We start from the raw sequence: 27,555 nt of genomic DNA, 5'->3' as shown, positions 1-27,555 counted from the left end.
GAATGTTTTTTCACTGAAAATGTGTTATGGCATAGGTGAACTTGTTCTAAATAGTTTGGTAAAGTTTCATATTTACTAGAAGCAGGGTTTTTTATGTTAAAAGTAACCCATATCTCTCATTGTGAGAACTGCCCCACTGCCTCGCATGCTGGTTAACGGTGAAGTGTGTGGAAATTCAAGAAAATATACTCCAGTGCTTTTTTTTAGAACCAGAGGATAAGACATGTTGATAATGAATGACTATCAGGTCCATTATAGTGATTGTCGTTTATTTACTACAATTCAACATGTTAAAATCACTATAATCAGGATTGTTCTTTTTTTAGTAACTACTTTCTCTTAAATGTTGAAGACAGACCGTGTGTTTGGTTTTCCTGAATGGTCATATACATGCAGAGCTGGTAGTAACGGAGTACGTTACAATTTTCGGTACTTTTACTGTACTCCGGTACATTTTTTAAACCAGTACTTTTACTGTACTCCGATACTTTTTATAAAAGTACTTTTGAGTATTTTTAAAGTACATTTTGAGTACTTTTGAAGCTTAATGAAACGGTAAGTGCCGGCATTTCTGATCATAGTTTACGGAACAAACTCCCGGGCGGGCACAGCCGATCAACCAAGAGTTAAAAGTTAAGATCAAAGAACGGCCCGTCGCGTCAAAGACCAGCCACTATCGTGAATGTGATCACAAGCGTTGTAAAACTCCATGAAACAGTAGAGTGTTTGCTCCAGACGGGATCACACCAAGGTGTGAACTGACCGATGCGTTTCTTTTCCCCAAACATCGCACTCGCATCTGAGCTCACCACCTAAACTTACATCACTCACTGGGTGGGTAGGGCCTACAAGTTCACTCCAAGCGGGATCACATCAAACTGTGAACTCTTCTCTGACCATTGAAAGCAGTTTTTCTCTATTCCCGAATTTGCGAGACAGCCTGAATTTTAATTGGTGTGGCCACAACGCAATGGCGCGTAACGACAAAGTAAAGGCGGTTTGGGGGGGGGGGGCTCAATCAGAGATAGAAAGCTAAAAAATTTTTGGAGAAGGGGAGGGGCAACTGGATAAACGTAGATAAAGATCTCAAGACTCACGATAGGCTAATGAGTGTGCATATTATTTATGGCATGCCTCATGCCACTGTGATTGGTCATCAAGGTTGACCACTCTTTGCTCGCCATATGTCATAAACCCACCCAGGGGTCACGTCGGTTCATGAGTCACAGTAGATTCTTCCTTGACTTTTTCGGCTAAGACCCCCATATTTTTCTTGCTTCCGAGCACTGGGATCTTAGGCGGAGACTACTGTAGTAGAGAATCTTTGGTTACACTACACTCACTAGACTCTAGGAAACTACATGTATTGTATTTTGGTTTGCCGTGGGCGCTGTGGACTACACAGTGTGACCAAAATCTGTCTTACCACTATAATCAATTGAAACTGAAACTGTATTCTCAATGTATATAACAATTTTTTAGGCTGCCTAAATTTCTGTTATAAACTTTTTTGGTGTGGTTTTTGCTTAAGGCAACATTGATTCCTTGAGGATTTGTTAATGAAGAATTTAAAGCACTTTTCAATTTCCATGCTGGCCATTTTCATTAATTTTATGTTTTCTTAAGAGCAACCTTGTATCTACATTTTCCAATTTGGATACTTTTTTGTAGAACTTTCCGACCTCTTGGACTGACTTACATTTGATCACATTGTCTTGCTCAAACAAGTTCTATTCATAATATCACTTACCCACTAGTTGCGTCTGGTTTTTTTTTGGGGGGGGGGTCAGTTTCACGGACGATTACCACCGTCGTTCAGTGCGTACATTGTATATATTCAAATGCTTTGTATACTGTTTACATTTTTAGTAATAAATAGCCTAACTTGTCAAATATACGGGATATGTTATTTAATATGATGTTTTACATAAGCGCTGAAGTGTTTTAGCATTTACCAGAAAGTACTCAAAATGTACTCATAAGTACTTTTTTTAAAAAGTACTTGTACTCAAGTACATTTTACAGGAAAGTACTTTTACTGTACTTAAGTACATTTTTTAGATTGTACTTAAATTTGTACTTAAGTACTTTTTTAAAAGTACTTTAACAGCTCTGCATACATGTGTGATCAGTAGTCTTACCTGTGTTTGTTATGCTGCTCTCTATTGTATCTGTGAGCATTTGGATGGCACCATTGGTATATCATACTTCTTTTTAGTTAATTACTAATTGACCATTCTCGTTGATTTGTGCTTCTCTTTGCTCAAAACTGTCTAATGTACCCATTCTTCTTTAGGATACGATGCATAGTGTGTAACTGGGATAAGAAAATTCCTCCGAAGTTGGAGGGGGGGGGGGGGGGGTTGAATTTTGGAGCCCTGTGGTGATGGTCTAATATGGATGTTTCGTTTATTGTCTTTTTTAAAAAAATTCATAATGGTGATGTGCTCACTTTTGTATAGTGTGCTGCCTTCATTTACTTTGTGTCTTACTATACTATTGAGGTGGGTGGTTGGTGCTCTGGTGTGGTTTGCTTCTTCTTTCCTATCAAACATCTATTGTCTTTTTCTCCCCTCCTTCTTTTTTGTGTTTGTTACTCTCTTGTAACACCTCTAATCTTCGGCTCTTATATGACCTTATTATTGTAAGACACTGAAAAAAGTACTATTGAGAAGGGAGTTTCGCTAACATTTGGTGTTTTGTGTTTTTCAGTGACAGAGATGCTTGTGAATATACTCAACATTTGTTCTGACGATGAACTGGTTTCGGAAGGCGATGCAGACTCTATGGAAGGTGTGTATTTGGGCTATGGCATGTTCACCTTAATTCTGCTTGATCATTGGTCATCATTAACAGTCTCTGCATCCATGTGTGTATTGCCGGCTCTGTCCATAGGGCAAGTGAAAGACAAGTATAATGCCTTGAATTGTGGGTGGTTACCTCCCTCTTTTTCATTTCAGTTGATTCATCAGATTTTTGGTTCATCTTGTTTATGTACTTCCTTATTTTGAACTCTTATTCTTTCTTTCTATTTTTTCCCCATTTGCTACATATATATATTTCTTTTTGATTCCAGCATTGACTATGAATTCTTTTGTTTCCCTCACCCTTGTCTGTACTGACAATTTATAGCAAGAAGCTTTGGTAGCTCAGTTCACATGCCTTTGGGCATAGATGTAGGTACCGTCAGTGAAATGTTCTCTAGTAACTGGTATATTAGATTGGAGTTTGCCCCCACGCAGTCACTTGTTGGCCTTGGAGTGTTGGTTTAGCACATTTGAAGATTCTGTGCTCTGTTTGCTCTGATCATAGTGTCCGCATCTTCACTGCCCTCCTGCAAATTTTGTCATGATTTTGGTCGCTGGAATTTTGAGACTTTCTTTAAATGCTCTGTTACTTGTTGGAATAAAGTATACTCTTTTCTTGTTCATACTTGTGCTGCAGGAATATTTTCTATGTTCTTGTTTTGTGGGTGATTATCCTGTTGTATCGGAGTTGGAAGTAGTTTCTATGTTCAAAACTGATTTCTTCTTTCTGATCCACATTGAGATGAAGGTGGCGTTCAGGGCATGTTGTGTTATACTTGTGGCAAGTTGGGATCAAATTTTATGTCCTTTTTAGAATAACTGAAAATGTTTGTTTTTTTACAGAATGCAGTATTTCTCACAAGTTACATATAACAAAGCAGGGATTTCTGTCTTCATATTTTTTTTGGGTGCTCACTCATGGGCTGCACTGTATTATCTTTGTGTTGTAACATTTCATGTACTTCCATGTATTCCTTCACACTTCGCTTTTTTTTTTTTCACGTAATGGACTTATTGTAAGTCATATTTATGTGTGTCCATGTTCATTGAATAGTTGGGGTTACAAGCTACTATGCTCTTCATCATATGATGTACTGTGTTGTAAATATTCTGGACTGAATGTACTATATGTGGTGTCGCCTTTACACTGATTTGTGTTTGTCTACTCCATCACTGTTTGCCATGTCTCTGAATTCTTTCAATTGTCTGTCAAAGGGGTGGTTGGGTTGAGGTGTCAGGGAGCACTCTTGTGTCTCATTGGTGAACTGCATTTTTTATGTGTACACGAGTAGACGAAGCATGAACACCTGAGCATTTTGTTGCTTTTAGTATTCTTCCATCACACTCATAAGGAATTGTTTTGTGGTGATCATTGTCATTTCTGTCGTTTCAGTGTCAAGTCTATTATGCCCACATTGTTTCACAGCACTCCTACAAAGAGAAAACAGCTCATTAAATTCTGTGTAGGGAGTCTACTTGATGCGTGTACAAGGAATCTTGTGTTTCGGGTCAGGCAATTGGGGAGGAATTTACCTGATTTTTTAACAGAAATGGGGCAAGGAGGAGTGAAAAATATTTGATTGATATTTATTTTTTTAATTAGGGAGTTTAATCATTGTACAGGTAGTCAGAGTCTCAATTTTGTAAAGAAGAGAACAAGAATTCTTTACTTAATGAATAATCATCCGGGGTTGTTTAATTGTGAACAACTCGGTGGAATCGGGCGCTGGTCAGTTTTTGGGCGAACGAAGTTGTCGGTATTGTCTTAAAGCTTGTTCATTTGCCTTGCTTGTGATGAAATAATACTCGTCTACCTTGAATAAAAGTCGACATATTTGCGATTAAAGATGTGGTCGGCTGGTACGAGGTAAATTAACAAGACAATGGCTTTCAAAGTTCGACTTCAAAAGCTTGAGTGTCCTGGGAGCCGTCAAGCTAACATTTTTTGTGCCTTTGATCAGTGTTTTTCTGTAAAATTCACACACCAATGTGTTTTTAACTTAACATGAAGATTGCTGAGACAAAAAACGAATGGATAGCAATTCCCAAATGGCCATGAAAAAAGGTTTATTTCTTCAGTTTCTTTATTTTGACGAGCGCCTGATTTCACAACAATGACTCACAATTACTTCAGATTAGAAGCTTTCTTGGTCAAGAGTGGAAGCTGGGAAAAGAGTTGGAAGAGTTGTTTTCTTTTATCTGAAAGTCTCACTGATAAACATCTTCTTTTTTTTTTGTTTCTGTATTGCTTCCAAAGGTGACGGTGCAAACAAGAGCAAATCTCAGGCAAATTTTGACCTTAGTAAGCAAAATTTGTTGGTGCACGCCTCTTGTGACTGTACCAGCTCCTTCCTGATACTTGATTAATACTGAAAGTAACTGTCCAATTTCAGTGTTAACTCATTCTTTTCACTATATTTTCCTCTTATGGTGTTGTGTGGTCGGCGCTGCTGTCCATCCTCGCTCACCAATTGAGAACAAATAAATTGTGCCTTGCAGTTCTTGTAAAAGGAAAAAAGACCACCGTGAGAGAGAAGGAGAAAAAAGGAAAGGAAATTGAGAATTTAATCGAAAGCTCTGCAGTTGTTGTGTGCAGCCTGGATGTTTGTTTCCCTTACTGACCAGTGTGCATAGTGGTAGATCCTGTAGTCTAGGCATTTTGTGTATGCTGTACTAAACGAGTAATGCATTTCATTAACCCCTTTGCTCTGTGACATGTATGATCTGTGGGTTTTTTCTGTGTGACCATGTTTTACTTAAGTGATTTGATTAATTCTCTTTTGGTTTGTAATTGTGAAATATGGATTTATTTGCTTATGTTTTAGGGGTTTTGAGTTTTTTTTGTGTGCATTTCGTGGTAATAACATTTCTGTCTCAGTATCAACCTACTCATTTATTATTTAAAACATTTTAAAATAATTTTTTTGGTACAAAGGGCTTTGCAATCTTTATAGGCCAATGAAATCCGGAAATTTTCAAGTTTTGATACACGGAAAGTAAATTTGAGTTTTCAAAAGGTCTGCGGCACTTATATGTGAATTAATTGTGTTTTGTTCTTGAAGTGCATTTTGTTTCCACAAGTAGTAGCAAAGAAAGACTTAAATGCAAGTTTTTAATGTTAATTTTGATGGCAAATGGTATTTCTTGCCTGATGTTTGAACATAAGTGTTTTAGCTCCTCGGTGAAAGGTTAGTTTTGGTTGACTTTTCCTCCTCCTCATTTCAATTATCTCTATTGTAATTATTTGTTCTTCATGGGGTTTCCGAACAGATATATGAACAAATATACCTCATTTTTCGGATTGGTGGCGTAGCAAAGATCTGGGATAGAAAAGCCCCCCCCCCCCCAGAAAAAAATGATTCAGGCAGAATTTTATTGGAAGGTTGCAGCCCTACACATTGTGAGTTGATTGCATCACTGCACGTCTGCCCCCTGCAAGGGGTCCAAAAGACAGTTCTGTTTGTCCAGTGAAATGCGGAATATGAAGTAATTCATTTACACATGGGATTGTCAACTGTTGTTTGTTTTCCTTTGGGTCAACAAAGATATCTTGCAAGTTGCCAGAAAAGATTTTCAGTGGGACAAATGTGTTAAAAGTGAACATTCTTTGCTGTGATCTGCTTATTAAAATTGTTTGATACTCAACTATTCACAGTGTATGACTGACATAAACTTTGGAAATGAATTTGCCTCTTACTGAAATTAATCCTGCTTCAATTCTTCCAAATTGTTTAGGCTAGAGTTTTTTGTTTGTGTTATTTCCAAGGGAGGTTCGTTAGCTGAAATGTGAACTGCTGCATGAATGGAGGAGATCAGTTTAATTTCAGTCTTTGAAAAGTTAATGTATGCGGGACTCTCGTTTAATCATCTGCAATCAAAAGTTGCATTAATCATCTGCAATCTAAAGTTGCAGTTTTCTTTTTCAGATTCTATTCTTTACCTTTCTCTTTGACATATGTTCCTTTACTGCCCCACAACTATATTATCTCTGTGATATACGATCATGAATGACCAAGAACTTGCGCTGTATATCAAGCTCGCCCTGTTGACATATCACTTCCCTCCCTCTCTTAGCTTGATTTACAGTGCTGCGCTCTGAAGCTTTAGTTGAAATTGCTCTTTGGAAGTTGTTTCACAGAATACATGTACTTTTTTCAGTTTTTCTTCTCATTGGAGTAGTTGTTCAGTGTAAACTGGGTCATTTGAGGTTATAAAAGTGGTATTTTGTTGGGAGCCACTCCTGTTTGAGTGGTAGTTTGTTCGATGGCTTGATGAGTTGCTGCAGTTAATGGATGACGTTCTTAAGACGGTGGTCCATCTCTTACTCCCTTAACCCCCCTCCCCCCATATATTTTGACAGTGCTTTTACCTAACGTGAAAATTGAGTTGATGGACACAGGCCATGCAAAAGGTGGATGCATATTATTTGTTGCACAATGAATAATCACATGGGGATGTTTTTGGGAGATGCTTTCAGTTTGCTTTCTTGATGTTGATGCTGGGTTCGTGAAGTGTGTTTGACGTAGTGATACAGAAGGTAAATCTTGCAGTGACTCTTTTGAATGTAATCTTAGTATTATAATGAGAGCTACACTGGCTATTACTCACATACAGGGGCACTGGACGAGGCTGCAGGTAGGTACCCTCTCCATCCCCCAGTTATTGATTCCAGCCTCCTGTAGTTGATGTTTCCACGTGGAGTGGGATGCGCACGTGTGCTGCATATGCGTGTCTTTATTTCTGTTCTATACGTTGATGTTATAGGTCATTGTTACTGTAAGACACGGGTGTAGTGTTCAGTCAAGGTTTCCTCAAAGCCCTCTAAACTTAGTAGCCATGGTACCGTGTGTATTCCGTTGCCTTTAAAGAAAGCATGAAGTTGATAATTTGACGTGTATGGTTCCCATTTTATTTACACTCGGTTACGGTTTTACAAGCGCACATAATTTGATGTTGGGATGTATTTTATAAATTATGGAAGGGGGAGGGGGGGTGCTGGGGTGACCATTGTTTGAAGAGATCTTGAAGCCCGGTTACAGGCAACAAAAAATTGGGCGATATATTGTTCATACAACAAATCATTACATGTAACTGCAAAATTGTTTAAAAGTTGGGACGATGGATTGGAGACCCGATTGAGAAATAATGCATCACCTGGAACTTTTCGTGGGGTATAGGTCAGGTTTGGGAGAGGTGAGCTGGGGTGCAGAATTCCCTTACTGCCCCGTGGGATTACCTTTTGTGTGCAGAATTTTAAAAATAATTTTTAAAATCTGAAAACTGATTTCATTTTTGGAATGGGCGTATCAAAATATCAAAGAGGTCACGAAGAACCTAATTTGATGCTATTATTAAATTTTAGCAAACTTTGTTTTTAAATTGTCAATTTTGAATCAGAAAGCATGTATAAAAGTCACTCACTGATGTCAAAGCCTTTACACACTGCATTATCACTGAACACTTTACGGTATGGTGACTTGATCGAAAGACATCGTTCTTTTTTTTAGATGTACAGATCCAATGAATGTCCAATCAAGACTACAGGAACACATTATTGAGAGGCCTCCTATTTTGTAGCATTTTGCAAACAGTGTAATCATGTTATATGACTTCATGATAAAGTGAAACAATTTCAAAGCAACAGTTTGAGTGAATACATTTCGCTTTAAAGTCAGTCTTGTCCAAAAAAGCCTGGTTTTTTTTTTCTTTCTTTCTTTTATTAAGTAATAGCAGCAGAATTGCTGTCATTTCGAAGAGTTGTAAAACCAAGGAGGAAGGCGCCGCCGCGCGCCCCCCCCCCCCCCCCAATCGAAAGAGAATTGGGTGATAAATTGAAACGTGTAAGCAGAATATTACTTGCGATAAACCTGACAGCTCTTGTATACGATGAATGTGATTCGATTTATTGCTATGTGTAACTAGGGCTCTACATTTGGATACACAATAGCACTCTTGTATTCTTATTTCCATATTGAATACTGGACAGGCTTTTGTAGGGTGTGCCCATTATGTTTATGTTAAAACTACCAATCATTGATGGGGCTGATGGTGGCTGTCGATTACCCCTTCTTGTTGGCTCCCTCTGTGGCTTTTGCCACTACTATTCGATAGAAGAAAATAGTGTGGTAGTGATTCACTGTGGTTTTGGTGACTAGTGAACATAGCTCACTGTTGACTGCTGCAAGCAGTGAATTGGGGGGGGGGGGTGTCATTGTACCAAGACCCTGTAATTAAAAATGGGAAAATCCGGGCAACGACAAGACTCTGTGAAATATGTCCCATTTGGATATTATGTCTTTGTGGGGACGTGGGTTGCTATGATCCTAACAGGACTGATTTGTGACATTCAACATGCGTAACACAAGTTACTTTCCCACTGGAGTTCTTATCAGGTTTTTTCAGTTACAAATCGGTTCGTTAGTGGTAAACTTGTCTCTCAATGGGAGTCAAGTGTTGCAGTTAAGCACTTCGCCATCACATGCAGAGGATGCGATTTTTGCCATCTGGGGAGAATCTTTTTTTCAAGCATTTCCATCGTTTTGCTGGGATATTGTATTTCTCTCTGCCTGGGATGCAGGGTTGAAGCTGCCCGCCTCCTTTACGGTTTAAATAGTGTAGGTGGGGCTCATAAAATTATAAAATTTATAGTACCCACTGTCAGATACTAGTGGGTTATTTAGTAATGCACATTATTTTTGTTCTAGGATGTAGCACTCCCTAGTAAATTGCATCAGCACTATAATTTCCAGTCATTGTTAGTTCGGCATTTCCACTGACCTAGTTCCGTCAGTTGGCAGTGTTTCGTTTAAGTTACTAGAAAATTTTCAGTTCTTTAGCTCCTTGTGTATATCAAGTCCAGGTATCCATGTTGTCATTTTGAGTTTTGTCAATAGAGTGCAGGTGACACTTCGGTTATTTTACAGTTTCATTGCCTCAGGAGCAAATCACTTGTCTTTACTGTGGATCTTTGTTTTTCTTTCATTCTTACTCTGTACTGTTCTGATAGTGTACAGCGATTTTATTTTTTATTTTTTATTATTTTTTGGGCCAGTGATGCTCAATTTATTTTTTTTCCTTCTTTTTGTCTGTGTTCCCAGTTGTTACTTGTTTGGCAATTAGACAGTATATTCCTTTCTGGCAAGAAAGAAGAAATTACAAATTGTCGTTTTCTTTGTCTTCATTTGATAACTTCTTTTTGAGAAGAAGTTATTATTTCTCTTGAATTCTAATATTTTTGAGAGGGTGTTTGTCCCTTTCTGTATGTGCATTATGGTAGTAATTTTTGTTTGAACTGTAGTCTTAGACTGCCTCCCTCACTATGCTAAAAGCTGTTTGTTTTCAGTTTTTGGGTGAGCTGTGAATTGAGACATCCTTTATTGTTGTTGTAGTTTCCATTGAAAGCAACCAGTTTCAAATTTCTGAGTTCATGAAGCTGCAGCTTCACTTAATACTTAATCTCATATACTGACTTGTTAGTAACTTTGAACTGGTCTGGAAAGTGATAACATATTCTGCAAAGAAAAAGAAACAACTGAGGCACATATTGATCATGTTTAAGGTTATCAGTTCCACTACTAACTGCACTTTTTTTTCTTTCTTAAAAAAGTATTACCCATTATGGGTAAATATAATCAATTACCACTATACATTATTAAATCCTCTTGTTATACTGTTTTTCGGGTAACCTGTTGGATTTTCCCTCATTGTATAATGCTGCAGTCTGCCATCACGTAGCATGAGAAACAAATTACTCCCTATATTTATGCATTTTTTAGTATATTCACATAAAAGGCTAGTTTTATGGTATTCCTATGTTGTAGTGCAAAATAGTATTGCAAGAGTCGTAATTAATTGTTGAAACAAAGTATTTTCTGTTTCCATATTGATATTTTACCCCCTTTAAAGTATGAACTTGCTACAGTAATACTTAGATTTCAAGTTTTCTGGCAGTTGGTAAAGTGAATTAATAGGAAAAGTTAACGTAGAAAAAACGAGATCTCGTTTCGATCCCATATTTAATTATATTTTTTAAATTTAAAAAAAACAACCTTGTATCCATATGTTGCGTCTTTAAGTTTCCCTCAATATAAGTAAAAGAAAGTAAAATGTCAGTGGGAAATGCATTTTGAGTACCAATGTTTAGAAAAGGATGAGGAGAGGGATATCGAAAAATCATTAATCCAATTAAAAGATTGCCTTTCCAGTTGTGAGATTGGCAATTGAGGTTGTTTTTTTCCCTTAATTAAAAGAATGGCTGTCAGTTTTAATCACTTGTGGGAAAAGACTTGCTCACGAAATGATCTTTTGTCTCCACCTTCTTCGATAACCAGAGTTCAGTCCCAACAGGAAAATTTACTGATGTTAATGTTGATCTGTTTTGACTCTCTTGTGAGCTTCCTGTAATTCTGTTTTCAGTTGTACTTCTTTCAATGCTTTGAGACTATTGTTCAAAATATAACGTGCACTTAATTGTCATGATATTGTATTCTTCTGAGTCATCAAGCTGTTCACCTTCAGTCAGACAAATTGTCCATGGATTCGATTTACACCCCCCCCCAAAAGCACCTCCGTTTTGGATGATTGTTCTTTTCCCTCAACAGTATATTCTATCTTGAAACGGTCCCTGTCATTTTGAATTAAGTTATTGCTAGATGTCAACATCACCAAACTGCTTGGATGGATGTCTTTACCTTTTTCAATTCACTTTTTGCTCTGCAGTTGCTGCAAGGAAGGAGGTCATCCGAAACAAAATCAGAGCAATTGGGAAAATGGCAAGAGTATTTACTGTCTTGAGGTAAGTTTGTCAGGAGTAATTTCTCTTTGTATCTGTTACTTTTTCATTAATGTATGTTCAATTTTTTGTGGGCTTGTTCCATTCCCCATACTTCAAACTGCAAGGTGTGACTTATTTCTAGTTTATTCAGCCAAAGTTGTAATGGGATATTTGCTGCACTCATGTGTCTTGACAGAACTTGGGATTGGGGTGTTTGTTATTCAGGGCAAAGAAGATATTGAGTGTTGTCTCTCAGATTTCCTTGAGAAATGCACATTCTGAGTACTATGTTGCTGTAAGTCCAGTTAATTGGTGGTACCTTTACCTAACTTTCATGCACAATGCTCAGTCATACATATTTGTCTTGTGCCTGATGATATTTCGCATTAATATTTTTTTAATTTATGATTTTATTTCTTGTTTAGAAATAAGCAGTCATTTACAGAATAAGATGTTACTGTTCGTAGAAAAGGGACACAAAATACTGTAAGTCCATGTATGAAAAGTGCTGGTTTTCTTTGTTCCCAGAGAAGAGAGTGAGAGTGTGCTTCAGCTGAAAGGACTAACTCCTAATGGTCTGCTGCCACTTGGCGCTCTCTCTGGAGGAAAGGACACCCTCAGCAGTGGTCAGTATCACAAGGGCTTGATCAGTGCACAAGTGACCATACTGCACGTTTATTTGATCTCAGGCTGACAACTTGGATTGTCCGGTTAAATTTGCACAGTGTCATTTTATCTTGAAGGTTCAGCTGTTTCCACCTAGATTAACTAAAGTCAACCTTCTTGGTACTTTTATCATTTCAACTCCATTCGAAAAAGTCTGCGATAGTGTAGGCCAATTGGTATTCCGTGGTTTAGGATCTGTACTTGCCCCTTGAACATATTGGATACGTACTGTAACTCTTGGGAATAAGTTATACAGTAAACATGCGTGGCTAGATTGGGCATTCCGTGCACTTGGTCGTTGTCCCCCTATAGTTTCATTGCAAGATAGTTTGAAATTAATTTTCATAGCATTTGGGCAAAAATCTTGCAAATTGCGATGCTAACATTTTTGTGCAGCTAGCATCAGTCACTCTTTCTTTCTGTCTATCTTTGAGTCTTTTGTGTGAATTTAGAAAAGAAGTAGTTATAAGATATGACTGTTTTTCAAATCTGTTTTGATTTAGAGAAATTTTCAGTTTGAGGATTCTATGGGAGCAGCGTAAGGCCAAGGGGGAAGAAGTTAATGCTAAAATCAAAATGAGTGAAAGTGCTTTGAAGTTAAGACATTTTACATTTGTTTGTCAATGACAAATTATGTATGTAGTGATAATAAGAAGGGGAGTGTGCTTTTAACACTGCCAGCGATGGCAAGATATGCGGGGTAGTTGAAGAAATTGGATAAAACAAGATCCATTCTTGGTGAAAAAAATAGATGTCGTGTGCTGTTAGCAACTCTTCAACAGGTTTCCAAATTCCATTTTCCACCTTCTAAAAGCACTAAATTTCACTAAACTCCAGACCAGCAGTAGTGAATTTTCCATAGTTTTCTGCTTAGTTTGTTTAAAGCACTGTTTTATGTTGCGGGGTTTATCAGAAAGTTAGCCAGTGAAACCTACATTAACTCTTATCCTGCGTCTGTGCCCAGATGCGTATCTTATCAGCAACCAATTACGTCGGACAGGCCGCCGGGGTCACTCAGTGTGTACTGTTGCTGTACATCGCGCGCGCCGGGAAACGTGTGTTTTCGCCATGAATACCGCGGGAGTGTGTTAACCGATGATGAAAATAACGCTCTATCCTTCATAGCTTTCTATTTATAAAGTGTTAAAAACACATGAATAACCCCCTCTCACAAGCTGATAAGACATTACGAGTAGTTACGCCCATTCGAATAACCTTTCTGGACGCTCTTGTTGTTATGAATGACCTGAGGTTCGAAAGGGGATAATTTAGGTCAATTTCCTAATGTTTTACACTCAAATTGTTCTTTGTACCTGCACAATGGTATTCAAAACTATCAAACAAGCTTATTTTTTATCAGGTAGTATCATTTCATACAAAATCAAGCTCATTTGAAATATTTTGTATAGAAAAATGGAAGTCTTGTTTCCTGACTATCCTTTCGAGCTCCTCATGTCTAAGTGGGTCAATTTCTTCTATAATTTCATTGGACGAACATCTAGAGCTACCAACTTGGCATGTTTTGAATGAGACGAATGCCTCGATTACGAACCAACGTTGGCGGTTCTAGAAGAAGGCCACAAACGCACATAAACTCAAGCAGACTTACGCACACACACTTGACCTGCGTGAATGGGGATCCGACTCGGGACCTGTATGACACATAAGAGGGTGCGCGTGCGCTGAGCCAGGAGCTACATTGATTCGGGACCAGAACGTAGGCGAGGTGCCGAAATAGGCTTATCGGGCTACATAAACCCGGCTCCCGCAGGATGAGGGTTAAAACCCAGACTGCTGAGAATCTACATTTTTGGGGGGGGGTTTCCCAGTTCTTTGGTGCCGACCATTGTGTTAGCATTTGTGGAGAAAATAAGACATTTGAGTACGGGATTGAGCCCAGGAGTTTCTCACAGAGAGAAGTCAGTGCTGGTATTGAGAAATGAAATATTGTTGCGTGGTTTTTCTTTTGAAAACTGTTGTGCCTGGGGTGTTGTTGTTTTGTTGTTTTTTTTAGATGAAATGTCAACAGTGTGTATGTGTTATGCTGAGGAAAAGTAGCAGGAGCATGATAATGCCCCTCATTTTTGTTGGCTTTTTGTAGAAGAGTAAAAGTTTCCTCTAAAATAACTGTTTGTTTGATTTTCTATTTTTTTCAGCTCTGAGTGGATTTTCTCCAAATCACAAAATCAGTGGCTTTGAAGAGGCGAAGTGCTTGGACAAGATGAATGAACGAATGCCGCCAAGGAAAGATGCTGTGAATTCAAATAACAAGGAACATCAGAAGTCTTAACGCGGATTTTTCTCCTTTTGTCCCTCCGCCCCATTTCAACAAACATAATAATTCTTCTGTTGTTCCTAATTATCAGCAGTTTGGTTCTAGTAGGAGGAGCTACCCCTTGAACACACAATTTCCCACGTTTCCTCTTTGTAGTTTTTTTTTTTTTTTTAATTTTATTTTGATATATGTACTGACACCTCCAGCAGCCCCACAAGCTGTTCAGCTCCTACCTATGTGCTATGTGGATGGAGTTTACACTGGCGCCTGCTACTTTGTGTCGTGTCTGGATATTGAGAGGTCACTGCGGCAGATGAGTGGGGATTTTAGCAGACCTTGCTTACTGCCAACTTTTTTTCTTCAGCAAACATTTTGTTTGTACCAATGCGGCTGCCCTTCCCGTGACCTTGTTTGCAAATTCCAAGCTATTGACTTCGTGCCCTTTCAGGGATGTGTACAGCAGAGAAAGAGCCAAAGGTCTTGGTGCACAGGATGCACTGCAGTCACACAGGCTAATATGTGTTGTGCCGTCTTGTCCTTCCTTCTTCTGTCATTTCAACAACTACCATGTTCATTGATTACAGGCTAGCAGCCTTGCACAATTTAGGGGAAGAAGGATTGTACACATAGGTATTCGAATTTGAAGTGGTGACAAAAGAAAGGGTTTTTCAGTTTATAAAATATGGACTTGAATGAAGCTTGTGGACTAAAAGAGGAAATTTCCATGACGGGTGAAGCTGGCTTTCCCCTCCTGGATCCATCCTGGTGTGTAGGGGCAACTGTTCTGTTTTTTAAGCTTTTGGCAAGATGGGCCATTTAGCTTATTCAAATAAGGGTGCTTGATGGCCAAAGAGATCTTCTTCTGTTTAGCATAATGTCAAGAGGGAATGGAACAGACTTGTCAATGGTTCTACCTCTCTCTTGTTCAGGCACTCGATGGAATCTTCAAATAAGTTGACGCCTGGGGCTCACTGATAGCATTTGCTCTGTCGTTCTGGAGAGAAAGCAGATTTACCTGTCTGGAGGCTTTTAGTTTTTGTTTTTTGTGTATTAAATGGTTTCAGAAATCTATGATCTGCCTGTTCTACAACATCGTATTGAGAGGTTTCCAATATTTGCTCATGTGTCTTGAGTGTTTGTTGTTGTTGTGTTTTTGTTTCCGTATGAGTTGGGTTGTTTTTATTCTGTTTTTTATTGAATGGGACAGATATCATGCACTTGTAATGACATAACCCACCACGCTGCTGGTTAGCACTGCAAATATCCTCCTGTTCTCTGGAACGATCTCACAGGATTTCTTGTATTTGCTTCTTTCCTTCCCCTTTCCGTCCCCACCCCTTCTAGTGTGTCATACGGAAATGAAAGGTTGATGTTTCTCTGCTTTCTAGAGGTTTTGTTGCCATTTTGGTATTTATTTGAAGGAGGGGCGGTTTTGTTGTTTTGGGGTTGGTTTTTTTCCCGCTCTCCCTCTTGATCTGTATGCTCTAGAGGGTTTTATTGTCATGTTTATGCAGCTGGCTATGATACTGAAGTTATTGGTGTGGTTGCTATTGAATATGAGAAATTTAATTGCTCACAATGAGAATTTGATGCTTTTATAAATGCAGGAATATTCAAGATAGTGTTTGTACAATACTGGTATGGTGGATCCAAAAACAATTTGGGAGTTATAGAAATTTTCTCTGGAAACAAGGCTTCACACAACGAAAATTTAGTTTTAGCGTTCGGTCATTCAGAACAAGACAATCGAATGCATAATGATGAAACGGGAGCTAAACTGTTAGAATTTAGAAATTGGTCCACAGAAAATAAAGCTTCTAATTTAGCTGATCTAAACTTCGTTCTAGATAGTAGAACCAAACAAGGAAACAAGTGTAAAGGCTAAAGCGTCGAGGCTATGGAGAAAACTACTTGGATGTAAGAATATAGTTGGGGGGGGGGGGTCCCCAGTGAATAATAAATTGAACACACAATTAGTGCAAAGTTAGGCTTTCCTATTTTGGTATTGAGGAAAAAATCTACACAGCACAAATGTAATATCCCAAGGTGTCCCCAAATGGATGCAAAAACCAGTGTTCTAAAAACTTTGAAACATCTTTCAAATTGATATTTCAATCCATTTAAAGGTATTTTTTATATTATTATTTTTTTTATTAGTCTTGCCTTTTCTTCTATAGCTGTGTAGATGCTGAGTAATATAAGTCATAGAATGCCATGGGGAAGCCTGTCATTGGCACAACATGGCCTCGTCTTAACAGTCATGTCCAGTAGCAGAGAAAAAAAGTCTAAAGAAATATGTTATTCTTATTGCCAATGTGTCATTTTTCAGTAAAATGCAGTCTATTTGAATCTACCTTGGGCTGTAGTGTTGGAAAGAATACTGCTTATGGGGGGGGGGGGCCTGCAGCTGCCACGAAAACTTACTCTGAAAGTCTCTCTTCAACAATAACGATTTTAAAATATTTTTTGCTGCACAGGTCATTGATTGAAAGTCCACTTACTAGTTTGGTATTAGTGCAGCTATGCTACTCTCCTTTCTTTTCTTTTGTTTCCCTTTTTACCCCCCTCTCCTTCTGCAGTCTGCATCTTTAAATGCGCCACCACCCTGTTTTCAAGTAGCATCGAAACATCTAGTCAGTGTGAACTATTTTAAGCCTTTATTGTTTGTTGTATGCTTCAATAGCGGCCAGCTTTGTTTTTGTTTTGTCCTCTTTGTACATAGTTACTACTTGTATGAGTGTGATGTGGGTCGGGGTGGGCAGGAGAGGAGGTCAAGAGACTGTGACTCTGAATGCCATGACAAGGTGCTGCACATGCCCGGTGCAGTGCTTGTGCTTTTTTTTACAATTGTTATTATAATCCTCGTTTACTGTTTCTTTATCTGTCACCTCCTCGGTTCTCTTTGTTTCTCTGGGTATGTGATCGGTGTCAAGATGCATTTTGATTGTTGTCCACACAACAATGTTCCAGCTGGGAAAGCTTCTTGGACTGAACATTCAAGTTTTCGACTTTTCCCCCCTTCTCCCTCACCAGTCTAGTTCCTTATCTCCACTCTTACTCGTTACAGATCTAATATTGATTGTGACTTTTTAAAATATCGTTAATTTTTCCAAGTATTATTGTCATTTTGATGAATGAAATACTATTGAGATAATCAGATTTTTAAATCTTCATTACCCCTGAACTGTACATGTACGATGCTGTGATTAGGTTCAACTCTTTTGCAAGGCTGTGTGGTCATACCGATTTGGGTACTGGGCAAATATTTGTTTAAAAGTGGGTGGGAGAGCGTTTTTATACAGTTTGTGTATGGTTGAAGTTAAGGACGGGGTGGGTTGGTTCAATGTTGTGAGCAAATGAGATTTCTTTTTCACTCTTGTATAAGGTATTGCTTGAAATTCAATTTCATGTAATATGGTATCTTCTTGGAACATATATAAATATTTATTTATGTATGTATCGTTGATACTTATTATGAGAGACCAGAAATTTTCTGCCATTATCAAGGCAATCTCTTGTGATATTCTGTGGGTTACTCGGGATAGTATGGTTCTTTTTTTCCTCCCTCCTTGTATAAGATTATGCACTCGTGTTGTATTTTCTCACCCTATTTGACTTGTATGGTGTCTGTTACTGATTCTCATGGTATTCACTCATAATTGTTCACACTAATGCATGGTTCATGTTGCAATCTTACAAAGAATTGCCAAGGCATAATGTTTCACGGCTTCTTAAAATGTGATATACCTCATGTGCTGTTTACTTTGTTTTTGTCGTTTTGTTGGATTTTTTTATTTCTCATTCTTTTCTACTTTTATCTCAATTCTGGGCTACTCAGTCGCCTTTCAATCACCAAATTTTATTCAAGGGAAGGCTATTCAGTTAATATTTGGTTTTCTAGTTTTTGCATGGAACTTTCAATGTTCCTTCCCTCAACCTTTAACAAAGAAAACTTGCAGTCTCCTTTGTTTGCATTTCTCTAATATCAGTGTTTCATGTAACTTTTTTTCCTTCTTAATCTAAAAAAAAAAAACAACTGTTGTTGCAATTATATTTGCTTCATTAAATTTTGACTCTATATTTTTACCACTTTACCACCACACCTATCTTTTCTATTGTAATTTTCATTGAAAAATTTGAATCATTGCAGTAATTTACGTGTTTGTTTTTGTTTGGGGGATTTTTTGTATTTTAATTGTTCGTCATACTTCCCATCCTATTTGTTCTTTGGGATAGAGAAGATTAAATGTGAATTCTTTCTCAGCATGTATCATTGACAATATGTTCTGCTTCTAGGATTCAGCATTGGAAATTTTCAGTTTCAACCTGACAGTCATGCTTGTTGATCATTTGTGGCGCACATGGCCATTTACTATTGAATCATTTTTGTTGGATTGGTTTATTTTTTGGGTCGTGTCAGATTTTTACTAGTAAGAGTGTGTGTTTGAACCTTTTTGTTCCTTAGAGATTTTTCAAGTCCTGTGAATTAGAGACAATGTATTTTCCTCCGAAGTATCAGTGGTTGGTTCTGTTGTGTGACGAAATAGGTCAATGGTATGCCTGATTCATATTGTTTCCCCCTTTTTTGTGTTTTGAAATCATACTAAAGGAATGATGTGAGCCCTGAATTTTGTTCCCTTTTTCAAGATAACCCTAGCTAGAGATGTGCTAATAAAAAATTTTGTAACCCCTTTCCCATCCTGATTCAGGGACAGTTATCGATGACACCGTTGACTAGTGCCCACATTGAGTGCAATTCATTTAATACTACTGTGGTATTTATTTTCACTTCACATATTACATTCCCTTATTCCTATTAATTTGAATGTGAGGTCTTTTATTTATTTTCTTGTACTCTGTGACCATTGAAAGAAAATGTGCTTTCCATGGTGACTGTTACAAGTGTGTGTGTGTTTGTTTATGTGAGTGTGTGTGTGTTTTTTTGCTTCAGGTTTAGACTTCTTAGGTGTACTGACAATTGTTGAGCAAGTTGAGGTAGTGTGGGTTTTTATGTTTTGTTTTTTTTTCCTAGTGTGGCATTTTGTGTGTCTGAAGATTTGGATAGCTGAAAAGCCTTGCTTGAAACTGAGCAGCAAATTGCTAAATTATTTACATACATATTTATCTTTATAAGACTTTTTTGTGCATGGGTCTTGGCTTATCAAGTGATACTGCACTCGTAGTAATGTTTTTCAGAAGAGTGTTATAGCATGTGTGATAAAAAAAAAATGTTTGATGATAGTACATTTATCTTTTTTTTTTTAATTGTACATTTTTTTAATAATTGAGTTTTTAAATGGTCAACAACATACAAAAGGGTTTCCACTGGGATTCAGTGAGAGCTTTATTCAGTAGACTGACCCTCAACAAGACAGGGTCTTTGGTCCACTTTCATTGCATGTAGATAAGGTGTGAAGAAAAAGGTGATTGAACATCTTCAGATATTTGTAACAGTTGGGTTGATTCACCGCAGAGCAATACTGAAATTCTTTAAGAGGGGTGGGGGTAGCTGAAAAGAGTTCTAAGTGAGGCCAATGAATCGGTGAGTGCATGTGGAACAAATTCTGGTCCACCATGATCTGTAGGACTACTTGAGATGGGGGGGGGGGGCATCCCTTGCTGTCATTTAGCACTTGAGTTGTTTCAGAACTGAATGATTTGTAGGAAGAAGAAAAAAATCGATACCCTCGGTTATCTGTAATCTTGTGTTATGAACACTTGAGTTTTGTTTTGTTTTGGGTTTTTTCATTATTTGTGTAAGGTTTTTTTTAGGTCAAGCTTTACTCCTTACACTACTCTTTGGTGTAGAAATTAGTCGTGAGCTTTTTGATATTTTTAAAAACTATACTTTGCTGTTGCATTTGTAAAGAAAGGGGTTTTTTTATGCGCTTGGGGAATTGGGCAGAAAACTACTATTTCACTCCCATATTTAAATTTCACAACTTATTCTAGTAAAACGTCTTCATATTTTTTAACCTAATAAGTTTTGTCAGTAAGGACGTATGCATACTTTTTGGTGAAAGCATTTCATGGCTTAAATGAGTGAAGGTAAGGGAGAGGGATGATTGCATGAGAAGAATATATGGGTATGATTTTACAAGAGTTCTCAGTGTCTTTAAGTATGATGTCAACATCATTTAAGAGGAGACAGTAGATCACTTTTTGATATTCCCTGCAATTATGTTGTATCTTGGAAAGATGCCTGGTGAATTTGGTCTGTGAGCCAGAAAGGGTATTTTATTTTAGCTTTATTATTTATATGTGTTTAAAGCCAAACTGCTCTTGGAAGACTAGGTGAATGATTTTTGTCTCTGACCGAAGTGTCCATTTTTTGTTGTCGTAGCTTTGGAATGAGCGGTGGAACACCTTTTTAGCTCTCAAAGATTACAAAATAGGAATTTTTCTTTCCATCATTTTTGTCTAGATATTCTGTGTAGTTGGTAGTGAATATGGGATATTATAGATTTTTTAAATTTCTTTTTCTAATGTGGAATATTATTGTGCTAGTATACTATTTTTTAAATCTTTGCCCTCACCCAAACTTTCAGTTTGTAGGAAATGAGGGTCCTCAAGAAAATATCAGCACGCCAGCCGTTAGTAATTTTTGAAATGTTTGGATAATGTCCAAAGATTATATTTCACCCATTTTCTTTCCTGAAACTTGAAAGTGATTGAGGTTTTCCAATGTGCAAGACACTAACCTCTTTCTTGAAACAAAATTTAGATGGTGCTAGAAAGTTTTCCTTGTTGGTTTTTTTCCCCCTATGGGTACAATATTTTTCTATGATATTGTGATCAACGCACTTAGGAACATAAATGTGATCAAATTAATAGTAAACCTGGTCTAGTGGAATATCCCACAAAATTGTCAATAAACATCTTTCCTATGGGCAGAAGGTTTTGGAGTCATTGAGAGTTAAATTGCAGAACAAGTCCGTCTTTGCTATTGATGCACTAACCCATTTGTGGTTTGTTTTTACCCTTTTTAATTGTTTGATGTGTGCAAGGTGTGACCCAGGGTTACCATGCAACTATCTAGCCTCTCTTCCCCCCCCCCCCCCCCCCCCCCAAGCTTGGAAGTTGGCCCTCTACCCCTTCACTGCCTTCCTTTGTACTTTCTCCATTCTTTTGTGTTGGTGTGTAAGTGGATGTCTTTAAATTTCATAACTATCGAATATTCAAATTTAAAAAAAAATATTATAAAAGCACCTGCTTTATGTACAGATTTATTGTAGTTGATGCACCACCATGTAATATTGGCCTTGTATAGTTTATTTTTTCAGGTTTATTTTCCCCCTTCGCATCTTTGTCCCACCCCCACCCCTTCCTTCCCTTCCTTTTTTTTTTTTAAATTTCCATGTTTAAAAGAAAAAATATTCAACCTTTTTCCATCATTTTGTCAATTGTAAAACATTGTTGTATATCATGCATGTATCCATAATTGTAAATTTTGTGTTTAAAAATTTATTAAATCACGTTTCTTTTGCTTACTAAGACTGTGTCACCATGTTTCCATAATGAGTTCTTGTTTTTGTTGAATGAAGTAGAGAAATATGGGGACAGCTGGTTGTATGATTTCTCTTGGTTCCGGTGCTGTTCAAATGGCATTTTGGTAGTACTCATTTCATATATATCGTTCTACTTCCTCTGATCAGGAATGATAAAATCTTTCACATTAACTGATTCCGTCCATTCGGCTGCTGACAGCGGCTCTGAGTTTTTCCGCTGCCTCCATTCGACCGCTGTGACTGTGAGTGTGAGCGGCTCAACGAAATCCGAAACAAATGTGCACTTTTTAACATAGTTCCTACTTTAAAAGTTGTCGAAAGGAAGTAGAACTTGTAAACAAACCTGACCTCAATCTCCGAGCGCTAGTGTCGATCGAAACTCCGCGAAATTCTTGCAAAAATCGTTGTTTTGTTGTCACTATGTAGGCTTTATCTAAGGGTAAATAATACGGAGCCTTGTATAAGAAAAAGGCCCTTCAAAGAAAGATATTCAACTAAATTTGTGAAATTCTTGCATAAATGTGTACTAGGGTGATATCCCTACAATTTTGTGTTGATTCCTATGGGTTATAAGGACTTGTAGAGCTGAGAAAATGCGTAAGTCGAAATTTTCTTAGAGCTGTTGCGCAATTTTTTTCCCTCATTCTTTTTTGTCTGACGGAAAATTCAATACAAACAGATTATAGGTCATTGTTATTGATATAAACAGATTCCTCTATTGATTCCCATCACTTTGGTATATATGACAATACCTATTAGAGTAACTTAAAACTTCACAGTAATGCATTAAATAGATGCACCCCAGGTCTAAAACTGAACAAGGAAAAATAATTCTGTCCAGAGCCTGAAAAAATCATGGACGGAATCAGTTAATTGAAGTACATGTATTTATGTTTGGAATGTGAAGGGTGTGTCTTGTCACACCTGTCAAGACTCGGACAATTGGAAACAACTTTCTCGGGGGGGTGAATTATTTTTTAGATTTCTCCTAAAATAATATTTAATTTTTATAGACATGGTCCTGCTCTTGAGTATGTTCTTCGCTACCTCTTCCCTCTTTCTAGTTTCATGCCTCAGATTCTTCTAGCCGTAGCCCCAGATTACATATTGTAAAGTAGACATAACAGTGTTTTCAATCGTGTCAATGAAGACATAGCATAAAACTTTCCATTCACCGAGTCAATTCATGGTTAGGCTCTCTACCATTGCACACCGGAAACATGAGTTCGTTCCCTGGTGGGGACATTTATTTATGGTGTTTGTGCTGGGATGTTGTATCCCTCTGTCTCGGCCCAGATTTGCTCTGACAGGCTGGGTCAATTAAGCCCAGTGGGTGGTTGGCAGGTGCTTTAGTTTGGTTTGCTCCTTCTTTCCTATCCAACATCTTTCATCCTTATCTCTCCTCCCTTTTTTGTTTTTGTTACTCTCTTGTAACACCTCTGTCTTTGGTGGGGGCTCTGGCGTGATTTGCTCTTTCTTTCCTAACCGGGGATGCCAAATGTCCGGTTTTTCCGGGGGGGGGTTTCATCCGTTGGAATTGCAAAGGAAAGGGGAGAGGTAAGAGAGAATATGTTTTTGTTTGCTCATCTATAAGCTTTACAAGGTTCGGTTTAGGTGAGATGTGATGCTCCACTCATTTTCAGGGTTTTTTTCAAAAATCATTTGGCATCCCTGCCTATCAAAAGTCTTATTTCTATTGTCCTTATCTTTCCTCCTTTTTTGTGTTTTGTTACTCTTGTGTAACATCTCTTAAATTCTAATCTTCGGCACTTATAGGCCTAATTGCGTTGCTAGGGCCTTTGAAAGCTTACTAAAACTTAACTCTAATCTTTGCATTTATCTGACCTAATTGTGTTGCGAGTGCCTTAAACCTCTTACTGAAACAAAACGAAAATCAGCCCAGCTCCTTCTTAATATTTTGTTGAGAGACATGAAATCATTCGAGCCAATTCCTGGACGTGTGTAAATGTGGTGACATAGTATTACGGTCTTGATAAAGATCATGAATAGTTCCAGAAACTTATTATTTTGACCAGTGTTTGTGGTGTTGCGGTCTGCCCTAGCTTGCAGATCACAATGTACCTGAGTTCTAGTCCCATGTGGGGAGAATTCCCAAAGGGGGGACATTTCTCGTTCTAACGCACAGTAAAAATTGTAAATGGGTTGATCCAACAACGTCTTACTCATAACTGTGCCTGAGCTACAACAGGGAACAGCTGCTTTTTCTTTCCTAATCCTTACTATCGTCAGTTTCCTCACTTCTTTTGTATGTTTGTCACACTCACACTCTTGTGACCCGCTATTTCCGGGGTGCCTTGATAGTCGAAGCAGACTTTGTGCTGTTGAAGCTAGAGAGGTGAGCTGAGTAAGTCTGATTCCCTGTAAAGGACTTCTCTGTTGACATCCACCCCTTGGCGCTTATATGACCTTATACAGTTGCGAGTGCCGTACAACCAATACTAAGATTAAAAGTAAAAGGGGAGAATTTTTTTTATCGAGAGTCTCAATCTTTCTACTGGGACGTTGTAGGCTTCAGCCCGAGTTGGCCTTGACAGACAAGGTGGAAGCCCCTCTCACACCTGAATTATCTTGATTATAATGTCAATGGGGGTGTAAAACACCTACATTTTAGTTTTAGAAATAAAAATGTTTATTTTTTAAAATGTTTTAGACTGCAAACTTTGAAACTCATTTACATGTAGCCTAATTATTAATAATTTGCTGCCTTAGAATTACACTACTATCTAAAGTTGGTGTTAAAAAATTTGAGTTTCACCTTTCAAGCTTTTTCGAATGCTGTTATTTGAATATATTGATAATGACTCTGAATAATCTTACAATTTTTATAGAGGAGACGTTTAATTTCTGACCACCTGGACTTAATTACTCAAAATGGCCAAAAATGTCAGATAAAACTTTGTTATCCTGAGGTAGCGATTTGTTGAATAAAGCAGACCGTTGGGTCAGATGGTACCAGGTTTGATGCAGTAGGTGTGTTATCCTGGTTTGTGATGTGCAAAGGCACATTCTAATCTTGACTTGGAGTCGTTTGTGTTGTATCACGCCACCATTTTGGTTCAGACATAGATCTATATATCAGGAATACACATTTAAAATAATAAAACTTGCCTTTAAATCAATGCCATGGTATTGAAAGTGACGTTCTATTTTGTTTTTGTTTCTGTAAGAATTTTGCCGCACTTGCCACTCTTTTGGGTTGTATGTGTGCATGTATTAGTCACATATGTGCCGAAGATTAGAGGTGTTGCAAGAGATTAGTAAACACAAAAAAGGGGAGGAGAGAGTGATATGTAAGGGCGATCAATGTTTTATAGGAAAGAAGCAGCAAACCACACAACCAGCTGTGTGTGTGTGTGTGTGAAAGAAACAACCTACTGCCCGTTTCCGTTTCATTACATCATGTACATGTATTATTGTCGGCTGGGCGAGGTCTCAAGGTGAAAACTACCGGGTCAGTGTCAGGACGCTCTAAGGGGGTGTTCACTTGACTGTGTCGGACTCTGTCCTCTGTGACCTACATTGATATTTTAGCAGCGTTAGAAAGAAGTCCACGATTGTGTTATCTCCGTTTTCCATTCTGCCTATCGAACAGAACAATAATCATAATACTGTCTCGAGTTCGATATGAAGATAACGTTTTCTCCACCTCGTCTGCCCAGTGTAAGAATCCGTTATGAGTCATACGACCCTTTTCCAACTGGCGTATTATGGAAGTCTTACACTAAGCTGTCGACGTGTACTGTAAATGTTTGCTTAAAATTGTTAAAGACATTACGATGATACACGTGTCCTGTTTACGACGCTTCCCGAACAAAAACCCCACAATTCAAAATCACTTCAACGGAGTCGTCTGGTTGCTGGGTACGGAAAGGGCAGTGGAAAGATGTTGGTAAACAGCTCAACCTGTCCAGGAAGACCACCCATTTGTCAGGAGAAAGGCGACTGGTGGTTTAGTTTTAGTACTTTTAGTAAGGGTTTTATGTCGCTCGCAACTGCATAAGTCAACTTGAAGTAGTACATGTACGGTCATATGAGCGTCTAGGGGTGGATGTCAACAGAGAAGTCCAAACGCGGAATCAGGCTGACTCTGCTCACCTCTCTTGCCTTATCCGAATCGACTATCAAGGCACCCTGGAAATAACAGTTCACAAGAGAGTGACAAACATACACAAGAAGTAGGATGAGGAAAGAAAAAGCAGCAGCTCCCCACGTCGTTCCGGCACAGTATGAGCATGACATCGATAAATCGGCCCATTTACAATTCTACTGCGCATAACATTACAATAACCCCCCCCCCCTTTTTTTTTTTGGGGGGGGGGGGTGGCCTATAGACACTTCAGTCAGTGGGACTGCCCTGGGGAGGGGGAGGGGGGGAATGACAGGTGGTTCTTTTGGACAGTGTCGTAAAAGAAAAAACACAAGGGGAAGTGGTCTTTTGTACAGGTGATTATCTTGGACAGGTTATTAGAGTAGGTTCATTAATAAATTTATAATCAAAACGGAGTGTTAGTTTAAGGGGGATAATCCGACTTTTCTGTAGACTGGACGCAAGTAAAATATGTTTTTATTATCCAACTGATACTGCTTGCGCATATTATTTAGACATTCTGGCAGCTTTGCTAGTCGAAGAAAGGCCGGCCCAACGAACTGATTATACATTACCGTACTGTATTATGGTAAACTAAAATCTGCAAAATGTATGTATTTTCAATAACATGGCCTGACTTTGATATAATTGTGCTTAATAAGGACGATTACATGAGTGCAAGATTCTGGGTTACTCCTGACTCCTTACCTAAAACGGAAGAAACTCCAGAGAGAAGATGGATGAGACTCGACTCATCAATCAGATCGGAAACACGACCGGGTGTAAAGTACGTGCAATGCCAACTTGTACAATATTCTAATTTGTTACAAGGCGTAGGCATAGGGAGGTGTCCGATTGAGGGAAATATCGTGAACAGTATTGTGAGTACATGTAATGTCCTTTCTAGCCGTTATGGCTCGCTGTACAGAACCGAATGAGCACATGGCTATCATTTTAAATCATACACATTATCTATCTATCTATCCATCTATCCATCTATCTATCTATCTATCTATCTATCTATCTATCTATCTATCTATCTATCTATCTATCTATCTGTCATCTATCTATCTATCTATATCTATCTATCTATCTATCTATCTATCTATCTACATGTCGTATTTATCTATATCTATGCTGAGGCCCCAACAATAATGATAAATGGCTCGTAAAAAAAAAAAAAAGAGAAGAGAAATGACCGAATACAGGTACTTGACTCTTTCACCCGCCGTTTCCTTGCTACGCCCACCTCCGTCACCTTACTCTCTAACCACACGCACAATGATGTAACTACACTACAATGTTATAATAACAGCACTTGTTGCCAGCTGAAATGTTGTGTGCTGTGTAGTCAGTGAAAGGAGAGGAAGGCCGAGGGGCGAAGCAGAGACCACATGAAGGGGTGGAGCAGGGAGGGG

The 27,555-nt window shown here is 38.2% G+C and overlaps 1 protein-coding gene across 3 annotated transcripts in view; it reads left to right on the top strand.

The window, feature by feature from the left end:
* Positions 1–22,015, top strand: part of LOC101850144 (serine/threonine-protein phosphatase 2B catalytic subunit alpha isoform) — a 53,156-nt gene extending 31,141 nt beyond the window's left edge. Inside the window, exons 10-14 of one of the 3 annotated variants that reach the window (XM_005092448.3) lie at positions 2,713–2,793; positions 5,065–5,109; positions 11,526–11,601; positions 12,109–12,206; positions 14,403–22,015. In XM_005092448.3, the coding sequence (XP_005092505.1) occupies positions 2,713–2,793; positions 5,065–5,109; positions 11,526–11,601; positions 12,109–12,206; positions 14,403–14,536 (434 nt within the window). In that variant the 3' untranslated portion in view covers positions 14,537–22,015. Of the gene's footprint in view, positions 1–2,712; positions 2,794–5,064; positions 5,110–7,421; positions 7,443–11,525; positions 11,602–12,108; positions 12,207–14,402 lie in introns of all 3 variants that reach the window. The other 2 variants (XM_005092449.3, XM_005092450.3) reach the window with 2 other exon arrangements.
* The last annotated feature ends 5,540 nt before the right edge of the window (positions 22,016–27,555 follow it).

The sequence above is a fragment of the Aplysia californica genome, unplaced genomic scaffold (genome assembly GCF_000002075.1).
Source record: "Aplysia californica isolate F4 #8 unplaced genomic scaffold, AplCal3.0 scaffold00046, whole genome shotgun sequence".
Taxonomy (NCBI): Eukaryota; Metazoa; Mollusca; class Gastropoda; order Aplysiida; family Aplysiidae; genus Aplysia; species Aplysia californica.
Note: the sequence above shows the minus strand (reverse complement) of the source record. Positions and strands in the feature narration are given on the sequence as shown.